The following is a 22,424-nucleotide window of genomic DNA, read 5'->3' on the forward strand; positions in this document are numbered from 1 at the left end:
TCTACCTTTCATGTAATACTGGTATATTGCTGTATGTGTTCTTGTCATCAGTGTTACATTTTGTTCATGATTATAACCGCATGATAACAGTGATAATTTCTATAATGATGATAACAGTTGTGATAATGTAATCTTTGATGGTGATGATGATGATGATGACATGTACTGAAAAGAGAGAACATGAAAAAAAAAAAAACATAGGAAGAATACTTAATCAGTGATATATTGATCCTATTGACCTTGACCTCTAGCCCTGCAGCCCTCCCCCCCCCCCCAAAAAAAAAAAAACAAAAAAAAAACAAATATATTCTGCAGATAGGCCTAGTCTTGTATAGATGTGAGAGTACTGACCTCTCTATCACATCACTCTTTACAATGTCTCAGACAGCCATACTCTTGGACACACAATGACACATTGTACACTTTTTAAAAGTCAGAAACCTTGTGCTGTATTTTGTGCATTCTGCTTTGGCCTAAAGTACAATTTAAGAGCTGGTATATGTCCACAAACTCAAGTATTTTTATGTACTTACTTATGTATTCATTCATTTATCAATTTTCTTTTTTTATCTATTTTTGATATGTTTTCTTTCTTTATTGGGGTAGGGGGGTGATCGAGTCATGTATCTTTCATTTTTACATTAAACAAGAGGAACTGCCAGCAACTTTTGAGAACAAGAGTAACTCTTCAAATTCAACATTTAACACTAGAACTTGATACGGCCTACCAAACTGGAAAACATCGTAGCGTGCATGAAAAACAAGAGAAAAAAATCCTGTGGGAATCATAACAGTTTGTCACTTTTTATGATTATTTATTTCATGAAAAATCCATATTGTACAAAGAAAAATTCAGCATACATACAGGAATGGGCATTCATCTGAAAGTGATGATACAGCTGTACGATTTTGGGCGAAACAAGAGGTCTGCGATCATGCATTTGATAGACAAATGGTAAATAAATTCTGCAGAAAACTAAACGACCAGTGACATGGCACCTGGGCTAGTTACAACAAGGTACCTTCTTCCTGCACATTCAAGCTCCCATTAAATTTTTACTAAAATACAAATTCCAGGATCATAAGGACCTGATGGTCTAACACATTTTTTTTTTCTTCTTCTTGTAGTAATGACTCATACAGGAAGCGGGTCTTGGTTTTTACATCACTGTCATGAGTGTTTTTTTAATTTTTTATTCAATATTCTATATGTACCTACAAGCCAGTAGGATGTTTATGATGAGATATATCTTTACCTAAATTACATATCGTCGCTGGGGTGACAAGACCTTGTATCTGCATTTTTAGTGAAAATGACTTTTTTGGATTAATGGTCAAATAATGGGTTAAGTGATGTCCTGTCCAAATCCCAAGTGTCTTACTCCAAAAAATGAAGCCACCATGGCATGTCAAAGGAAAGGCTTTCCCATTCGCTCTAGTGCTTTGGCCGCCATGTTTTTTGGCTCTCCTGAACATTTGACATTTTGTAGACACAAGGTCTTGTCGCCCCAGCGACGATATGTGAATGTGATTGCTATCAACAATAGGCCCAATTCTCAGGTGAAAATATGAAGGAATTATAAATCACTATGTGTGAGCTTTCCATTTGCACTCTAACAACAACAACAACAACAAAAGAAATTGCATAATCTATATCTACTGATGGTCTGTTTCAGGAAATTTGTTCTGACCAGTAACTACACAGGACTGAGCATGTCAGTGGATTTTCAGCACAGTGAAGAAGACAAGGATCGGATCTTGACTATGAGATAAATTCTGCAACATCATGTCCATGGGAAAGGTTTCTGTTATGTTTGTAGGTGTTTGTATATGACAACACAATAATCACAGATTAGCACAAAGATAATGAGTAGCACCTGCTTTTATGTAACTTCATGTTTTTATTCTCGCATGCATACTTACAATACTGTAAAATGAGGAATGTTCGCGTGCATTTTAATGGCACCAAGATTCACAAAATTAATGCACATGAAAGTTCTTGTCTACACTACATGCATTGAATGCCAGTGGCAAATCGTGAAAATCTCATGCCACAAAAAAGGCCGTCGGCTCCAATTCGCGAAAATTTCATGCCACAAATATATCATGTTTGACAGTAATGCACATTTGGGGATATAGCATATCTTCATTCAATTATACCAAAGAACAGTACGTGTCCGTCAAGGTGTAAACAATTGGGTACTTGAGAAGTAAACATGCTGATGTGAAAAGATTTCTAATCCACAAATAAACAATTTTAAGCAATGATAATAATCATGCATGCACCACAGCTGTAAGATGCATTCTGAGACCATTACAAACACCTACCCCCATAAAACGACTAAGAACAGCAAATAACATATCCAGTAGCATACCTTCAGGCCACAGATGACTTCATTCACAACATATCTTACAAGCAATTTACAAAACATTATGATAATTAGTAGATACACTGGATTTTTTTTTTTTTCAAGCATGTATATGCAAGAATTCATTTTTTTATTTTTTTTTTAAATGCAGGATTCAAGAGATACCAAAGGTCTTGTAGCCCAGACAGATTACCAATAAATGGCATTCATGTACTTCATCAAATTCACTCAGAGAGAATGATTAGAATTATAGAAAGCATTAAATCAGTGACATAATGCAAATCATCAAAGTACGTGGTAGAGTTATGAAATGTCTCCTTGTTGACATAATAATTTCTGGGTTTTTTTTTCTCTCAACATTACCAGCATAGATATTTTCAGGCAAAAGAAAAACCATTCCTTTTTTTCTTTTTTTTTTGTCTGAATGCCAAGATGGTTTATGGTTTCATCACAACATTTCACTTGGTGTTCGAAGACGAAGGATCACACAACTTTCATCCATGCCGTTCCCGATCCACTGTGATGAACGGTCAGATTAGACAGGCTCTGTATAGGAAGTGGGGGGGGGGGGGGGGGGGGGGGAGGAGAGAGAGAGAAGAAAAAAAAAGCAAAATGAATCATACTGAAGAAAGATCTGGGGCTCCATTACATTGTCATTGTACACTGCAATTATTGGCAGTCTACAATAGTAACAGCTTAATTTCTTTTCTTTTTTTTCCCAAAGGACTTTTGAGTTCGGTGCACTCCCATTATAACGTACACGGTTATAACGAAATTCTGGTTACAACGAAGTAAAAAATCAGGCCGCAACAATATCCATTCTACGTATTTCTATTGTTTGTTTATTCGGTTATAACAAAATTTGGATATAACCTTGGCTTTACTTTGGACAAACACTTAACTCTTAAACACCATACCACAAACATTTGTAAGTCTGCATCATGGGGTATTTTCAAAATAGGGAAGATCAGGCGTCTGCTTGATCAATCATCAGCTGAGCGGCTCGTCCATGCCTTCGTCTCCTCCTATCTGGACTACTGCAACTCCCTCCTTGCCGGCCTCCCTCTTTCTCACATATCCCCTCTCCAACGTATCCAAAATTCAGCCGCTAGATTAGTCTCCCTTAGTAGGAGACATGACCATATATCTCCTGTTCTCCGCTCACTACATTGGCTTCCAGTCCATTCCCGTATTACTTTCAAAATCCTACTTCTGACGTACAAAATCACACGTAATCTTGCACCCATATATCTTCAAAACCTAGTCTCTCTCCGCTCCTCCTCTTCTGCCAGACCCCTCCGTTCATCTTCCTCTCTCCAATTACTTCATGGCCCACGTACAAAAACCCGTTATGGTGACCGAGCCTTCTCTTCCATTGCTCCCACTCTTTGGAATAAACTCCCTCTGTATATTCAGAATGCCTCATCTGTCGAATCATTTAAAATTCTTCTTAAAACTCACCTGTTTAATCAGTTGTAATTTTTTTTTTTTCTCCTGGAGGCGCACACAGTTATCAATTATTGTACCATTGTATCACATGTATTTTTCTTCTCTTTTCTTTTCTTTCTTCTTCTTTTGGACTGTTAATGCTGATTTTGTTAATGTTATTGTGTTTTCTAATCTATTTGTATGAGTAGCAAAGTGCGCTTAGAAACGTCAGTATGAAGCGCCATATAAATGCAATTATTATTATTATTATTATTATTATAAAAATGTCGGTCCCAAGGAATTCGTTATAACGGGAGTCCACTGTATACTCAAAAGCCCTTCATGAATGCCCCAAATCTGGACCTACAGTGTTTATTATTCACTCTGAGTGATTATATACTATCAAATGGTGAAGAGCTTTGTTCACTATAAGAGCTACAGCTTTCTAACTCCTCTTCAATTAACCCTAACTAGGTCGGGGGGGGGCCTCCGAGGCCCCCCTCAACGTTCCGCGCAATGTATCGCTAACGCGAAAAGCTATCGCCGCGACGTTTCATGAATTTTTTTTTCGAGTCTCTCGCATCTTTTGACACCAAATTTATGACGCCCGGGCGCGCGGTTCCGAAGTTGCGCATAAATATGTACTTGCATGTCAGACCAAAAATTGCTCAAAAACATGAATTTGTGTACAATTTCAATGCAAACTGTGCTTACAGGCCAATTTCATAAAAGCATGAGTATTTTGGGGTTTTATCAATTAAAATCAATTAATAACATACTTCCTTGTTCGGAACAATGTCGCGGACAAGTTTCATCGAAAAAACAGTGAAAAACATAAAGTCCAAAAAACAACGAAATACATAAGAAATAAAAAAACAATAAAATACTTAAGAAATTTTTTCTGATAGCACAATTTTTTTCTCCTATATTTGCTCAGGACACTTAAAAGAATATTTACACAAAAAATATGCCCATTTTGAGCTTTATCTAGTAATTTATACCAAATTGTATGATTTCATGCATCATTATGCATAGATTAACATAATTTAGCATAAATAATGATTTTTTTTAAATTTAACTTTGTGGTACTTTAGAGTACATCATAGGCAATGTGTGTGCCAATTTTCGTCGCGATCGCGCGGTCGACGGCCGAGATCTGGAGGGGGGCCTGGGAGACCACAGTGGCAGCAGAGCAATTCACTTCAGTTCATCTTGGGTAGAACATTGTAGTAGTAGTAGTAGTAAGAATGTCAGACTTTTATTTTGTTGTCATTTTCTTTGCTCTATATCTTGTTTGTCTAACAAGATAAGAACATTACATGGGTCAAATCAACCCTTCCTGTGCCAGGGATTTGGGCAGTGTGTAAACGAAATGAGGTTTTATGTGCCAATTGCTACTCAATTGTCACTCAATATGTGCCAACTGCACAGCTTAGACAGTAGTGGGGGTTAATTTTCATCCATGACTGTATCGTCCCTGTCTTCATGCATCAACAAATTACGAGCCAAACACACAAACAAACCAAATAAGAACCGGGGGTTGTTTCATAAAGCTGTTCTTAAAGTTACGAACGACTTTCAAGAATGACTGGTGGTCATGCAGTTCTGTTGTGCTATACTTATCAGAATTTCCATAATTCAGCACGAGAACTGATCACCAGTCGCTCTTAAGTTGTTTGTATAACTTTAACCCGTTGAGGACGAGTCCCGAGTATACTCGGGCAGGGGTCTACGGGAAATGCGTGTTGTAGCAAAATCAGTCCGTCCTCAACGGGTTAAGAACAGCTTTATGAAACACCCTCCAGATCATATTTTTACAGCCACAAAAAAACAGTTATCAATATGGTTGCTACAGGTATATAGTGGAGAAAGGAGAGACATGCTTGCAATGTGAAGACATGGCGGATCCGAGACACACCTCGACAATCCTGTGAGGAGATCGCTCCGGGAATGGATGTGTTTCCCGCGGGACAGGAGAGGCATCCCGTCTGTCCCCTGACTGGCTGGTACTGGCCCTCTTCACATGGGATGCAGGGAACGAATCCAGAGGTAGAGTAGTATCCCTTTTCACACTGGACTGAAATGTGGGAATGGAATCAAAGCATACACTGACTTACTGTAAGTGTGGAAAATATCTCTATTCATTGCTTCTTTTTCTTTCTCCTTTTTTTCTTTTTTTTTTACCAAGCCACATAGAGAGAAACTTTCACATGACTGCTTTATTTTGAACAAAGCCAGTTTTAGCAAGAATTACTTGATTACAATTTAGAGAGTATTTTGGACATTAGCTAATGTATCTCTAAAAACATCCACATGTTTTCATTTTCTCAATAGTTTAATGGATTGTGAAGCTTGAAAAAAAAAAAAAAAAACTTCCACATCACACTCTGTATCAAATTTACAGTACTTGCTGTCATTGCAAACACTTGCAATATGGACACAAGAGAAAAACATAACATAGGACACTAACTGGTGTCAAGTAAGAAAAATAAAGTATGGATACATTTTGCACTGAAATATACAGTGACACTCCAAGCATGATTGTGTTTTCTAGGTCTAGTCAGAATATTTTTCAACAATTAAGTACCTGAAACAGATTTTTGTTTCTGTTTTGATTTGCAGCTTGATTTGGGGATTGTTTGGGGTGCATTCTGATTATATCTTCAAGGCTACACACACAAACACACATACAGGGTGTCCAACCCGGTGAAGTGGTCCTATCCCACATCCAACTGGACCCCATGGAAGACCAGCTTAGTGTAGCTGAATATGGGCTATCCAGCAATCTTCACAGATGGAAATTGAACAACAACAACAACACACACACACACACACAAAATAAAATGTTCTATATAAAAAGGAACGGTGACTGTACAATCAATTATATAGTACATGCCTTTAATTGATAGCAACTTTTGCAATTTCTGGAAACAAGTAATAACACAGTTTACCAGGTTTGTTCTTTTCATCATTTTTGGTTTGCTTGACTTTTCCAGAGACTTGGTTAATGGCCTCCCAAATGAAAATGTCTGGAAAAGGGAATGAGTTTATACAAAGGATATTAAAGCAGCAGAGAATCTTCTTACATTCACAATCTGAAACGGCCCTTGCTCCTGTCTCCCTAGTCCATGTTCCATCCACACAAGGCTTGCACTGGCTCTGTGCCTGCTCGTCTTGGTAAGACCCCATTTCACACTCCAAACATTCTTCAGATTCCTGCCTGAAGTAATGTCCAGTTGGACATGCCACTATATAAACAGAGAACAGAACAGGAAGATACAGTAGAAAAAAAAAGTACACTTCAAAGCAGAGTTCCAAATACTGAATAATTACTCCACTTAACAAAACATGCCATGTGCATGCTAAATCGATCTTTACAGGCAAGCCTTGGTCATGTCATATTCTGCATTGAGGAAGCACAATCCAAAACCAATTCCATTCATTTACCTTAAAGAAAAGTGACTAGATTACTCTTAATAACCCGTTGAGGATAGACTGATCGTGCTACACCATGCATTTCCCACAGACCCCTGCTCGAGTGTACTCGGGGACTTGTCCTCAATGGGTTAATGAATACATCAATTCATATACTGTTGTATTCACTTTCAAACATGATGTCGTGCATTACTTCTCATCAAATGTGAAATTTAATTGTATGATTTATCAAATCTTTGAAAATGTGCTTATTGTGTTTAAGTTCAAATCAAGGGAGCATTTGAGTATTGAACAATTTTCATGCCAGTACTTTGAACTTTCATAAAATATGTCTCGCACTAGGTTGGCTGACTCAGCCGTTTCACGAAATTGCACAGGAAGGAAAAGTCACCTGTCCTTACATTAATAGGACTCTGATCCTCATCCACACTTGATTGCCGAGGCAAGCTCAAGGCTGTGCATTCATCATTAACTCATTGAGGACGGGCTGATTTTGCTATAACACGCAATTCCCATTGCCACTTGCCCGAGTATACTCGGGACTCGCCCTCAACGGGTTACTCGAAAATACTGCCTAAAGCTGCACATGACTCCTAATAAACTACACTGACATCCTTTGATAACAAACAACAAAGTGGTTTATATCAAAGGCTAACACATCACAGCCATTCTTTAATTCATATTAGTTTTCTCAATTCTGGCTCACCGCATGTTAGCTGGTCATGATTTGGAATGTAGCCATCGTCACAATCCACAGACAGCTCCTTGAGCAGCAACGAATAAGAAGGTGTGGTCGACTGCCAGTCATCCCGTCTTCCACCGACCCCTTTAATCAAGCCCTCGATCTCATGCCCCAAGTGATGGCTCAATTCTCGCAGCCTCTGACGTTCTACTTTCTCATTTTCCACAACTTCGTTGTTCCCCTGAGGCACAGTCAGTATCTAGACATAGAACAAGCAAGGGCACTACACTCATTCTAGATTTCATGTCAGTCAAATAGTGCTAGTAAGGGTTTTATATCTGGGAAGATTGTTTCTGTTTTGCTGATTCGATTTTCACAAGGCCTGTTACCATATATTCTTTATGTGCTTATCATTTTGAGCACCAGAAGCGAGATTGCTTTTTGCATACCTGGTAGTTTCTTGATGCTAGAAACATGACTGGAATTACAATCATGCCTCTAGCATTTCTTCAGGACAGAGACATAAAAAAGATGTGAAAGTTCAAGTGAATTACTGTTTTTTGTTATGGTTGAATTTGAATGGTTGAATTAGTGTCAAACTTGTCATATGGTATTCATTCATGGTTATTTCCGTCATAACACAAACTGTTCTTTTTATAGAACAACTCTATTAAAAGTTTAGAGATGGTGCCAGTTGACTTTTGTGAAACTTCTTTTGGTTTGCTGTTTGAATATTTCATGACTCCGAGTATATTCTGGTTCATACAGTACATATGGCTTGCAGAATGTCATATATATACCACAACTGAAGTTCTGCATTCCCATTATTTTCATACTTATAACAGCTGGCATAACCAACCATTTTCCCCCCTCTCTCTTAGGATAAAAGACCTTGGTGGGAAGATTTCCAGTTACAGTTGTATGAATGATGATAATTGCACAACTACTCATGTATCATCCTGCATAAAAAAAGAAAAAAATGATTTGTATCAACTTGTTCACAAAAAGACATTGGAGCATGAACCCCAGTCCAAGCTAAAATGATGCTGATGCACGTTACCATGGAAACGATGGTGGTGTTTCCCTCCTTGGAGTCATCTGGCCACACCATCTCACCGTCAATGTCCCTCCTCCGCCTCGTTTTCCCAGCTCCGCAAGTGATGTGGATGTGCTCAGGGGTGCACAATTTGTTCCTGGTGCATATGTCAGCAAAGTCGGTCTGTTTGATGATGTCCAGGAACTTCTGGGATATCTCCGTGTGAGTCTGTTCGTAGTCAGAGGTACAATCCCCTCCATAGTACATGATGCTGAGAGGCAGGTTCAATCTATGTGGTCTCTTAACCTCTGGTGGATGGAAGCATACATAAAGTCACCACTCTTGGGTTTTGGTTTTTGCTTTGTTTGTTTGTATTTTTTAAAGAATACAAATACTCTGCACCAGGGAAAGCATGCAGCTTGACATATTCATATCTTCTTCTCTTGCAGTCGTAAAGGAGTTATCATCTCTGCAGATTTTGACAGTTTTACTGTTAAAAAGAAATATATGTATCTTCACAAAGTCTAGAGAGGTTTTTCCTACTCTCTTCATCACTGTAAGCATGTCTCTAAAGGTTTGAGAATTTGTAAAATAATTTTTTTTTAAATAGAAAATATCAAATGTGACTTCAACAATATTATGATGATTAGATAAAGATAAGCTTTCTAGTATATTATAAAGACAAACTTGATTTTTTTATGGAACAAGTTTTTTACTACTTTGAAGAATGAAGAAACACACAAAGAAGTTAGTGAATGCAGTCTCCACATTTTTTATCAATTGTGATCATCTGCATTATCCAATAAATAGGATTATGTTTACTCCCCACTTCTTACAAAAAAAGAAAAAAATCTAAAGACATATTAAAGTCCTTCACTCCTTGATTTTTTTTTATAAAACACTTTCTTGCTTCTTTTAATGTGAGCATAGTAATATCAGTTACAGTTCACTGCAGCTTATGATATGTATGCATCAAAAAAAAAGAAATCCTATTTGCCCCAAGTAAAATAAATTTCGAAAACTGCAAAACTAAACTCATGTTTTCATCCTTGATTATTAGCATTTCGATCATCATTTGCCATGATAACTTTACCTAGTCTGCAGGGTGGTCCATATTTTGAACTTCTAGCATGCTGAATGGATAAAAAAAAAATTGGGAATCCGTTTTGGTGAGGTCTGTTGCGTCTCTGGGCCCAGGGTCCAGGCCCTGGAATCTCTAGGGTTGCAGATTCTTTACAGATACTTTCTGCTGCCACCTTAGCCTTACTGTTGAACACTTGATCACAGAAAATGAGCTGAAATCCATGGATAAAACTCTTCTGGCCAGTTTTGAATAGGTTTGAGGATACACCCAAGTCGAATTTGCAAATTTCTTGTTTTTTTAAATGTCATCAGTTATTATCACGATGCTTTGAAAATTTGACTTTTTTTAGGCTGTTGCTTATAAGTTGAAGCATGTTGCTGCCACATTGCAAAACCCCTCAAAGACCACACTGACACATATCTCTCTGCTTAACCCGTTGAGGACGGTTTGATTTTGCTACAGCACGCAATTTCTCATCGACACCTGCCCGAGTATATGTGGGACTCGTCCTCAACGGGTTAAGTAAGTCACAGAAAAATTGAGAAATACTTGAAATCCTCACTTGAGCAATCAGGCACACGAGCGTGGGGATACCACACACCCGACATGCCACAGATGAAGAGCTTCTGTGGGGCGAGGCTGGACCTCATCCGGGGTATGTCGTAGGCACTGTTACATGTCATCGTGCAGTACCGACCGTAGGCAAAACCGTCATCACAGGCCAGCGCTCCATTGACTGGAACATTGAGTTCATGGCAAGGGACAGCTGGGGGGAGGGAAGTTTATTCATAATTCGGTTAAGTCATTTGTGGACAGCATTGATTCACTTTAATAATAATAATAACAAATATCATTTATAAAGTGCTTATTACTAAAGTTTCCACGCACTAAGCATCTTGTCATGGAGAAAAATTAGAAAGGAGAAACTCAATCACGAAGTAAATAGTAAGATGAAACAAAATATAGAGTACATATTACAAAACTTGTATTGCAACTTAAGGAACGAACATAACATATATATCATAAATCAATAGAAATCAATAGCAACAGACAATCCATATGTGACCCGCTACAACAAAATGATCCTAAAGTCGGGCGAGGTCGATTATTTGAAAATTGCATGACACAATTCCCTAATCTTTCTGCTTTAAATTGATATATAACACGTCTTATAAAAATAATCGGCTGCAGAGATATCGATGTTTAAAAGAGAGCATGTCAAGACGTCTGGGAAATCACTGTTTGGAGAAGAGCGCCCTAAAAGTTCTTGCGACGCAATCACAATCAAGAGACACGCAAGTCAGTATTCACCTCCGGACAATAGAAGTTAAGCCCTAGCAACCCCCGAAATGCTTATTCAAACACAGCGTCGGCGGTTTCCTCACCGACCAATCAGTGACCAGGATGTCAGGAGAAGCGGCTAGGCATAGCGCAACCCGCCCGCACGCACCAGTCGACTGGGCAGTGTGCGAGCTTCACGCTTCGGTTGGCGGCAAGCAGCAAACTGACCAATGAGATCACTCTGGTCGTTGTTAGGGGCGGAGCCTATGTGTGGCGCTCAATCCAAATGTTCGAACCAGTTTCTGCTTCGTTGAAACGCCAAAAAAAAACATGGCCCAGAAAAATGCTATTTTTTGGTCTTTCCTGTCATCATTTTGCTTCAAAATTTCGACAGATGATAGAAGACATGTCAGACTCTAATGATATGTCAAATTCAGAAAATCGTAAGTTTTGACCAATTTTGATGCTCTTACTTCAAACTCGATTTTCACGGCTTCGACCGTGCGCGACTTTAGGACCATTTTGTTGTAGCGGGTCACATATTTTTAAGGAAGGTGGCCCTCATATCACATGCAAAGCATCACAGGATTGCTAAAACAGGGTACTGAAAAAAATTATGCTACTGATAACAAATGCATATGTAAAAGAGACTGTGATTCACGTCATGCTGTTTCAAATATCCTTTGCCTTAATGGTTGAAATATTTGGTTGATGCCTGAATTTCCCTCTAAATGTTACATCACAAAAACTAACTTTGATGAAAAGAGTGCACTGTATGTGTTGGTTTGCTTCCATTGACTGGGGTAACAATAAGTTGTGAAAAACTCAATCAAGCACCATTACCATGTGGTAAAAAGGTACAATGTTATGTAAATAAGAGTTTTCTTTGTTCTAACTTCACTAAGAATGTATAGAACACCAGTATACATCTCATCTATTTTATAATCTTATGAATTCATCATCCGTACGTGTGATGGCAACGGTGATCCTGCATACAGCCTTCAGACCACTCTGCTTCTCCGAGGCCTGGTATAGGATGGTGTGCTTCCCCCATGGGAGCAGGGCGGGGTTCTTCGCTTGGTTGCAAGTCTCTATCATGTCTGTGCCAGGCAGTGGAGTAAAGATTGGCAGGTCCCACCGGACCTCCGTCAGCTTGGTGGTGGTGGTGATGTTCTGATCAGGCGGGCAGAACTCAACCCTGGGCGGAACCTCGCCTGGAAAATGAGGAGGAAAAGGAGAGAAGAGCTTAAACTTAGCCCTCGCATCCACAACCGTTATAGTGCTTTTTTTCCGTTGTGCCCCCCCCCCCCCCCCCCCACCTTTGGAACAACCTCCCTACTCATATTCAGTCCTCTACCTCCATTGGCATTTTCAGAAAGAAACTGAAAATCCACTAGTTTCCAGAACAGAGCATGTGATAATGTAATTGTGGATTACATTTGTACGTGTACCTGCAGGTGATTTATATGTTTGTTTCTCTTTAATTGTTAATTGCAAAACACTTCGAAATATTTTTGTCAGAAGTGCTATATAACATTTTCCATGATACTATTATCATCAATTATCATTTTTAAGAGAGTGATAGAGGGATAGAGAAGGAGATCTAGGGAACATAGAAAGGTGTGATAGAAAAAATAACAGAAGGGCTTACAGTACTTGTAGCCATATGACAAACTAGGCCTACTCATTGACTTAAATGAACAGTAGGCGATTTATATGTTTGTTTCTCTTTTGTTTATTGTATAGCACCTAGACATATTAAAACAAACAGGATGAGCAGCATGAGAAACAGAAGTAGCGTGACTACACCAGAGTACAGCAATATATTGACTCGTTGAGCTGTCAATCTATTCTTAGTGTCAATTACCATGAAAACACAATAAAATACAGGTTTAACAATAAATGCAATATTCATATGAATATAATGGAAATTACGACCAAGATCATGTCATAACGATGATTTATAATGCTAACTTGGAAATACAACAGATGGACTCCAATGTCTAAATAAGCTGATTGCATTCCTGCTTGTAGTCTGACTTCCATGGAAATATAATGCAAGTACTGTGCAACTCACTGATAAGTTTGACCTGGAAGACACAGGAGGCACTGTTATTGGAGGCATCTCGAAAAGAGACCGTACACCTGGTGTCAGAGGTGAAGTTGTACGGGGACCCGAGGTCAGGGGGTGAGGTCAAGACCTGAAGGTTCTTATCAACGTTGTCAATGGCTGTTGGGAAGTCAAAGGTCACCTCCGCCCCCCAGAACTCAGTGCGCGTGGCCACAATCTCCTGGGTGGGGCAGCTCGTAATGACAGGGGCACGCAAATCTACAATTAAAGCAGGGATAGAATTGAGTGGTAAGTGAAAGAGTTATGATGATGCTAGATTCTGATTGGTCATCATGGAATGCTCTGGTCCAATTAAAACATCTCATGGAAATCAATAAAAAGCACATAGAGGAAAGGAAGATGTGAAGAGTTTGTTCACAAAAACCAATAAGTCCATTTTTGAAGATTTTGAAGTACAGTCGTCTCTGTCATAGAGTACAAAATAATACCTTTTAAATGATATATTGGTCACTATATATAAAGGTACAATTTTGAAGTTATGGTCAAAAGAAGCAAAAATTTTCTTATTATTCTCTTTATTTTTCTTGACCTTTAATCGCAAATATCTCCCATTTGGCAAATATGGACTTATCGGTTTTTGCGAACAAACTCTTCATGTATATATACATAATATAAGTAGGCATACAGACAAACATACAAACAAAATTAAGGGGGGGGGGGTGCACGCACCTCCTCCCCCATTTTTTCTTTTTATATTTTTTGTTTTAATAAAGAGGGGGCCGGCGCATGCCCAGTGCACCCCCTCTGGATCCACCACTGGAATGGAAAGACTGAAAATTTAAAGAAGGAAACTCACCCGAGCACAGCAAAGAATCGGGCTCCACTCCGCCCTCCCACATTCCACTATGAAGGCAGGTAAGAGACCCGGTATCAGGGGAGAGGGTGAGGTCATTGTCACAGTGCACTGTGCAGACGGTGCCCGCGTGAACCCTGTCAGCCGATGTGCATTCTTCCGGTGAGACCACCACACTGGGGTGAATTACCAGGGGTTCACAGCCTATGACTATTGGCAAAACAAAGATCAAAGATCATAGTTTAAGACCCTTTTTATTTAAACTACTGTGGCAGATATTGGGCAATGTGAAACTATCACAAAATTAAAGCATGTTGTTTTTTTTTTTTTGCTTGTTATATGTACTTATATCTTATGTCTTAATCCTACAGTAGTGTAGGGGTATAACTGTTAAAGGTATTTGGAGTTTCTTCACATTTACTAGTCCTGCAAGCATGAGCTATTGTGAGGGTGAAAATCTTAGTGGTGTGGAAATTTTTGTGCATTATAATTTTACTTGTTATATGATTCTGCAGAATTAAAAACACCTGAACTTCATCTTACCCAGCCCAGCGCGAAAAAATGACTCGACCACACAAAAATATCCACTTTTACAGTAATTTTCTGTCATACTACAGAACTGTAGTATGTAAGGACTGTGCTGTCAAAGTTCTTCCACCATTGTGGCAATTAGTGAGTTGTTAAGTGATTGCTCAATTGTATTGACCATCAATGAAATCATGAACATGCAAAATTTATCTTACATGGCCATGAGCAAAAGAATACTCGCACGAAAATTTCCGTTTTTACATTAAATAGTGTACATAATTACCTTCACAGTATGGTACCTCTTGCACCTCCCAGTGCATATTTGTGCCGTCAAACTCACAGCTGGCTTCAGAGGAGCCCACCAGGGAATATCCCACCAGGCAGGTCACATGACAGACGGAGCCAAAGGAGGTGTCACATGACCCAGCCAGGGTACCAAACGTGGGCGGCTGCAGCTCTGGACACCTGCGCACTACAGTTGAGACAGAAACCTTAGTTGTTGGCTTTTCTTTCGGGGTTTTTGCGTCTTTCCAGATCCATGTTGAAATAACTCTTATACTTGAATTTGACCGCTCACTCGAAAGTCAAACCAAAACAAAATCATAAGCTGCAATCAAATAATGGGGGTCACTGTAAAGATTATCTGAAATTTAATGGAGAATGAAATCCATTTATGCTTGTTGATTGAGTGAATGCAGTAATAGATCTCATTGTAAGTTGAAGTTTTGAAGAAAATCAGGCAATCTGTTCAAAAGTTATGAATTGTTACAGTTTTATTGCAGTCATTGCTGGATGAGAAAACTAGTACAGTTTGTAACGCACATATATGCAGAACTATGTAGAGAAATTTTAAAGCAAATTCAACATATTTTCTTTTTTTTTCCAGCATTACATGATTGAGCTCTTACCTCTTTCAGAAAGAAGGAGAATATAAGTGCTACCCTTAACATATGTCAGTGAAAAGTCAAGGGAAATGCTACATTGCATACAAAAACAACTTGTCTTCTAAAATAGTTTACTATATTGTAAGATCAAACAGCAATGTTTGTAGCCTTTTAATTCTTGGGTGTTTTTTTTTTTTTATCCAGTGTAAATGGGCCCTGAAGTTGGTACAAATAGAATCACCTCGAACGATGACATCAAATTGGCAGGTGACTCTATTCTCTGCATCGTCCTCAGCTGTACAGGTCACTTCATTCCTACCAGAGGTCATGACCCCTGGCTGTCGGTCACAGGTCACGGCAGGGCGTATGCCACTATTGTCTGATGCCTCAAGTTGCCACTGGACATTGGTCTGGTTGGAGCTTCTATCAGCATAAGCCACAATGTCTCCTGGGCATTCACTAAAGGTTGGGGGTTCCACATCTGGTGGGAAATTATAAAATAGATAATTAAACAATTATATTGATCAAAAGGCAATGAAAACTTGTAAAACGTTTGTAAATCACTGCAGCTCTTATAGGTGACTGTTATTAGCTTTTTGGATAATGTATTATTCCAGGTCGAGGGGGATCATAAGAAATATGAGGTAGAATGAACAACAGAGAGGGAAATTGAGAGATGAGAGACACCAAGAGCATACACAAAACAGATCGAGGTTCCTTTAGAAACACTTACAAAAATAATTGTAGTTAAGAGGAGAATACGAACAATTCCACACATTCAATGAAAATAAGCATAATTGGCAATCAAGATAACAAAATCTAATATAAAATGTTTCTCTAGCAATCTGACCAGAAAGGAATATAATTTATTAGTGGAAAATGAGCAGAGAAAATGAGATTCCATTGGGATTTGAATCCGAGACCTCCAGATTGCTAGCCCTGTGCTCTACCAACTAACTATAGAAAGCCCTATAGTTCAGTGTTTGTCCCAGAAACCCTTAACCCATTGAGGACGAGTCCCGAGTATACTCGGGCAAGCGTGTATGGGAAATGCGTGCTGTAGCAAAATCAAACCGTCCTCAATGGGTTAAAGGGGATGGCTAGTAACTGATCAGTGGGAATCAGTGGGAATGCTGGGGGATGATTGTTCCAATCTTTGTGGGATTCATTGTTTAATGCCCCATCACTGCACAGGCATGCGAGCCTGGAAACATTAAACTGCACATTACTTGAATATGAGACCATTCTGAAGCAAATAATTTTCACACAACAATAGATATATAACGTACTCTTAAATGAATCCCACAAGAACAGGAACAATCATCCCCCAGCATTCCCACTGATTCCCAATGATCAGTTACTAGCCATCCCCTTTAATTCTCAATGTTCGAATGCTAAGATAATATGTTTGATTGTCACCAACAAGAAAGATGGTGTTGATTGAAGATGGGTTGTGAAAATGAAAAGGAATTGTAGAGGATAGCACTTTCATAGACAACAGAAAAATTGAAATATATACTGATGTGCAATTCTTAATGCTCCCCCCCCCCAAAAAAAAAAACATAACAAAAACAAAACAAAAACAAAAACAAAACAACACACACACACACACACACACACCCCTAGGTCCCATTTGTAGAAGCAAAAAGCAAGTCTACCAGTTGATAAAGTATCATCATGCATGAAAGATTGATAATAACCTGCTGTATAGAGGGTAAAGTGTAGGAGATATTATTACTCAAAACATGTCTTCTTTATAATACAGTTACAAAATGTTCTTGATTGTTTTTTGACAAACAATTCTCCCAAACATTAAAAAAAAAAAAAAAACATCACTGGCCATGTATCTTAATTGTGCAATATCAACACAACACCAGCAGGCCCTATATGCACTTGAGGCAGAAAACCAAGGGCATAATATCTCCTTGAGAAAACTTACCTTGGTAGCTTTAGTGTGAATGCATGTACACAGAGCTCTGAATTCTTTGAAATGACTCCTCCCTTTAATCATGTAACCCCTCCTGACTGGACACAAAGGTCACAGGTCTGTGAGAGAGGGGTACAATGCTTACGATACACAGCTCTATGTGAATGCTATCATGAAGATCCAATTTGCAAGCACACAACCAACATACCACACACACACTCCTCAAAAGCACACACAGGGTTTTGCAGGTTTTCTCCATCCTCCTATTACACTACCACACTAATAGATCTGTGTGTGGGCACTGAACTGTGTACGTGTGTATTACACAGTGATAGCACAGAGGGAAGCTGATTGGCTAATTCAGTGCTGCCATCTGGCCTATCAGTGCAGTGGAACACTCTGTGTACTGCAGAGGCTTAGCATACAAGTTCAATATGCACACATTAGGGAAGTGGGAACTCCCTGCACACAGAGCCCCCTGCCATTATAAATGCACTCGCATGACACACACGCAGAATAGACACACACGCCACACACACACAAATACACACACATTCATATGCAAGGAATGAAGGAGGAAGCATGGGCCTTTGTGTGGAGGGATTCCTATTCCCTACTGCGTAGTCTGCAAACTGATGGGTGCACGATAGGTTTGTTACACTGCACAATGCTCCTATAACATAAACCTGCGTACTGTACTACTGGTCTATGGGTATTCTTTATCAAGCTGCTTGGCTGTGCTTGTGCTCATATCATATCATGATTTGCACAATAAATTCATAAGTTATGCAGCCATTACCATCTCTTGATCTCTGGACAAGTTGGAACACACACATTTATGTAGTCTGCTATACCTGCACCTGTCATTGCTGCCATTGATTGGATCAAGCAACAAACTTACAAGCCGATGACATTCTTGTATGTGTACTCCCCATAACTTAAGTTGTACAGCTGTGAGTGTGAGGACTGTCAACACAACAACACCTGCCGTACAACGCTGCAGCCATCTTGTGGGTAAATGTAACTGCTTTGTTTTGTGTTACCATTTGCTGAAAACAGTGATAAGACAGAAGAAGTCTGTGCTGAGTATTTATGGGCTGCATTCATCTGTTTGAGCAGTAGATGACTTCAGAAGTCAAACTATTGCCACAGTCACTGCTGGTCAGGCTCTATTCTGCATGGATGTATGTTCCGTTATGGGATCAAAAAATGAGCCTTAATTAACTCAAGTTTGTCCAATCATGCAAGTTTTGTCAATACTAGATTGAACAGCACAGAGACACTTAAAGTTCTACAATGGATTCTACTACATGTGATGTCGGGGAGAGCAAAAATGACTTACATATAAGTTTAGTTTCATCGCATGGAACAGAAAAAGAAATAGCGTCTGCTCCAAATGTTGTTGTGAATGGTCATGCAGATGAGCACAATGATTGTAGTGAGACGGCCGATCCGTTGCCACCGGACAAATCTGCACTATGCCAAGCATTGAATTTGGGAGCAATTAGTGCAAGACCACTGGGAGCATTATCTGCAGTTGAAGAGGCTGATGATGAAATCCCCAAGACTAGTCAGAGTGAAAATACAATACTTTCTCAGTTGGGAAAAAGTAGCATGGGTTTGGTCACAGCTGCAAAAGATGCCTTTGTTGCACTTGCTGAATCAGACGATCTCCAACCCACATCCATGACCAAACTCTTATACCCTGGAATGACAACTGTGTCGGGAAAACGCATTCATCCCGGATCGCTGAGTCGACATCAGCTCTCACTTGACATGAAAATTGAGGTCATCCGAATGCGGGACGAGCAGGGACTGAGCGCGAGGAAAATCACGGAGATTCTTAACCTCCAGGGTTACAAGTGTGGGAAAACCCAAGTGCAGAACATCCTGAAGGATAGAGAGACATGGATTGAGGAGTACGCCCAGAATTCGCCGCTGGATAGGAAGCGCAAGCTGAGGAGGACCCGCAACGAGGAAGTGAATGTTAGGGTATATGAGTGGTTCAAGGAGGCTGGCAATAGGATGATCCCAGTCAACGGTCCCGCGCTGCAGCAGAAGGCCTTGGAAGTAGCCCAGGAGCTCGGCATTGAGGGCTTCAAGGGATCCAATGGATGGCTGGAGTCCTTCCGTAAGCGGCATGGCATTGTCTTTGCAAAGACACACTCGAGTTCAAATGAACAAATCAGCGACATGATATTAGCGGAGGGGATGGAACGTCCAAGCCAACCGCCCAAAGACGAGGTCGACCTGACGCGGTGGCAGTTTGTGGAGAAATACCGGCATCTGCAGAGAGTTGTTGCTTGCGGACTCTTGAATGACGGCAATGGATCAGTGGAGGAAGGTGAGCCTGGAGAGCGTTTCACCACTCGGCAGGACGGTTCCTCAAGGAAGTTGAAGGTCAAGAATGGAAATGAAGAGGAAGAGGAGGATGAGACAGGAGAGATGGAAGCAGCAGAGGAAAATGCCAGTGAGGTGTCTGGAGACTTCCCTCAGATGGATCCCTGTGAGAATTGTGATACCATGGCCGATAAATTGAACTTGACGTCGATTGAAGACGTAGCGGCAGCAGTTCGGGAGATCAAGAGGTTCCTTGTCAGAAAGGACTATGATGACAATATTTTGAACAGCTGTTTGGACTTAGAGGCCAAAGTTGAAAAGGAATGTGCTGCTAGAGAAAGAACAGATAAAAAGACAACAGTTCTTGACTATCTTAACCCTTTAGATACAAGGCCTGGCCTAAATCCCGAGCAACCCTAAAGCAAACTAGATATCAAAAAAGAGGCTCACACATCGATGAAAATTGATGATCTTTTCAAGTTTGTTTTCTTAATCAACAATGTAGAAATGACCAAGAAACAGAGTAGAAAAAAGTTTCAAACTTTCATTGAAGATGAATTATATGCTGATATTTTAGGTTTCAGGTGTTTTTCACATTTTAAATTGTGATGCTGGGCAAACCACAATTTCAGTCAGATTGAGTTAAAATGTATTCGCCTCGAGAGCCTCCCATTGACCTGCGCACAAAATCTACTACAGTGCACTCCCGTTACAACGAACACGGTTATAACGAAATTTCGTTATAACAAAGTAAATCTTCTGGTCCCAAAATTATCACCATTAAAGTCTATGGTACAAAATTCGCTTATAACGAACACGGTTATAGCAAAATTTCCGTTATAACGAAGTCTTTTCCGAGCACCACAGACAAAGAAAAACAAAAGAAATGTGCTCCGTTATAACGAAATGCGAATTGCTTTCGAAAATACGTAACAGAACAAGCATTTATAGCGTCTGTGCATGGGTGAACGCTTCACACCATTGTGTGTTCGCTCCTTGTGTCACGCACAGTTTCTGAAGGGAACTTGCGTTTATTATTGGAATACAGTTATCCCATCACATTTCACATAGCTTTCCAGTGTATGATGAGTATTCAGCAAACATAATATGATATATATACGTGGTTCCTTGTTTTCGTTATATATTGTATTTGTTCGGTTATAACGAAATTTCGTTATAACGAAAGAAAACTGCCGGTCCCGAGCATTTCGTGAAAACGGGAGTGCACTGTAATTACAATTTGAAATGAATCAAAAAGATAAGAAAGCGCATCCTGTCCACATAATTTTGTGCTGTGTTGTCACAGTTCACCGAAATGACTGACAGGGAGGGAACTTATTTATCGTCTATAAAATGATTTCAACCAAAAACACAGGTTTTGCATTATTTGGCATCATTCAACACTGAATTATTGAGTGCTATGAGAGATGAGACTGCAAATGAAACTTGAAGCTTTATAAAAATGAAGATTTATGTTTGTGTCAGATTTTTATAGATTTCTTCATTTTTTTTTTACTCTGATAAAATCAACTGAAACATGCATTGGCATGATACTTTCATGTGTGTGGCAGGGCCTAGTGCTCGTGGTACATACAATGTATCTACTGACTGTGAAGACAGACTGATGTCCTGTGACTGAAAGTCATTGTACATATTTCAAGGAGAGACATTATTAAAGTAAAGAGCAAGAGCAGCGAAAAGTGATTTCAGAAATTGTAAAATCTCTGAACTATGTACTGTAAGTGAAATGCTACTCCATGAATCCAAGTTGAATTCAATGCACAGAGTAATATAAGCCAGATGGGTCATATCCAAATCATATGCAAGAATGTTTTTGTATTTTGTTGTAATGTAATTCTATGATTACCTCTGCCAAGGAAGGATGTTATGTTTTCATCAGCATTGATTTGTTTGTTTGTTAGTTAGTTTAGTTTGTTTGTTTTTTTTGTTTGTCTATGTGCAAAATAAGTTAAAAAGCTGTGAACAGATTTGAATGAAACTTGTGCAGGAAAATTTGATGACACAAGGAGCAGAAGATTTAATTTTGGTAGTGATCCGGGAATTTTTATGAATTTATGAAGGATTAAAAAAAAAAAAAAAACTTTTGGCAGATAGGGTCAATGAACTTGGGAATTCAAGCTGTGCATTGCATATTGAGGTTCCCATATGCACAGAAAAGCCCAGTCATTGCTCGGCGAGGCACAGTGTAGCTTGAAGCTGATGACTTAAAAAAAGGCTTCTATATTGGGAAACTAGGCAATTTTCAGCATGCATATATGTGAGTGGAAATCGCTGATCTCTCTGAAAGAACAAGATCCAGTGGTGGAAATTAGCTGCTTGGCGGAGGTATGTGCTCTCAAAGTGCTCTTCTAGTTTCTGATCTTTTAATGATTGCATGTACAGTGCCCTCCTCTTATAACGAAATTCCGGTTACAACAAAATAAAAATTCAGGCCATAACAGGTCGGCTCTTTGTAATTCAGTTGTTTATTCGTTTGGTTAATACG

The 22,424-nt window shown here is 39.4% G+C and overlaps 2 protein-coding genes across 2 annotated transcripts in view; one reads left to right on the forward strand and one right to left on the reverse strand.

Annotated features, from left to right (window-relative positions):
- Positions 1-2,625: 2,625 nt before the first annotated feature.
- The window catches only part of LOC139730272 (uncharacterized), an 83,150-nt gene continuing 63,351 nt past the window's right edge, over positions 2,626-22,424 (reverse strand). Inside the window, exons 24-34 of the mRNA XM_071641151.1 lie at positions 15,893-16,132; positions 15,051-15,239; positions 14,243-14,449; positions 13,393-13,644; positions 12,284-12,529; positions 10,597-10,800; positions 8,975-9,258; positions 7,939-8,173; positions 6,884-7,045; positions 5,716-5,874; positions 2,626-2,915 (exon numbers count right to left, since the gene is read on the reverse strand). Coding sequence (XP_071497252.1) covers positions 2,905-2,915; positions 5,716-5,874; positions 6,884-7,045; positions 7,939-8,173; positions 8,975-9,258; positions 10,597-10,800; positions 12,284-12,529; positions 13,393-13,644; positions 14,243-14,449; positions 15,051-15,239; positions 15,893-16,132 — 2,189 coding nt within the window. The 3' untranslated portion in view covers positions 2,626-2,904. The remainder of the gene's footprint in view (positions 2,916-5,715; positions 5,875-6,883; positions 7,046-7,938; positions 8,174-8,974; positions 9,259-10,596; positions 10,801-12,283; positions 12,530-13,392; positions 13,645-14,242; positions 14,450-15,050; positions 15,240-15,892; positions 16,133-22,424) is intronic.
- On the forward strand, positions 18,706-20,338 carry LOC139730257 (uncharacterized). Its single transcript, XM_071641141.1, has one exon. It carries the CDS (start codon positions 18,875-18,877, stop codon positions 20,336-20,338), a length of 1,464 nt encoding a protein of 487 aa, XP_071497242.1. The 5' UTR covers positions 18,706-18,874.

Source organism: Diadema antillarum, unplaced genomic scaffold, assembly GCF_040938485.1.
Source record: "Diadema antillarum isolate AM-2024a unplaced genomic scaffold, OU_Dant_1.0 seq00000300_RagTag, whole genome shotgun sequence".
NCBI classification, from domain to species: Eukaryota; Metazoa; Echinodermata; class Echinoidea; order Diadematoida; family Diadematidae; genus Diadema; species Diadema antillarum.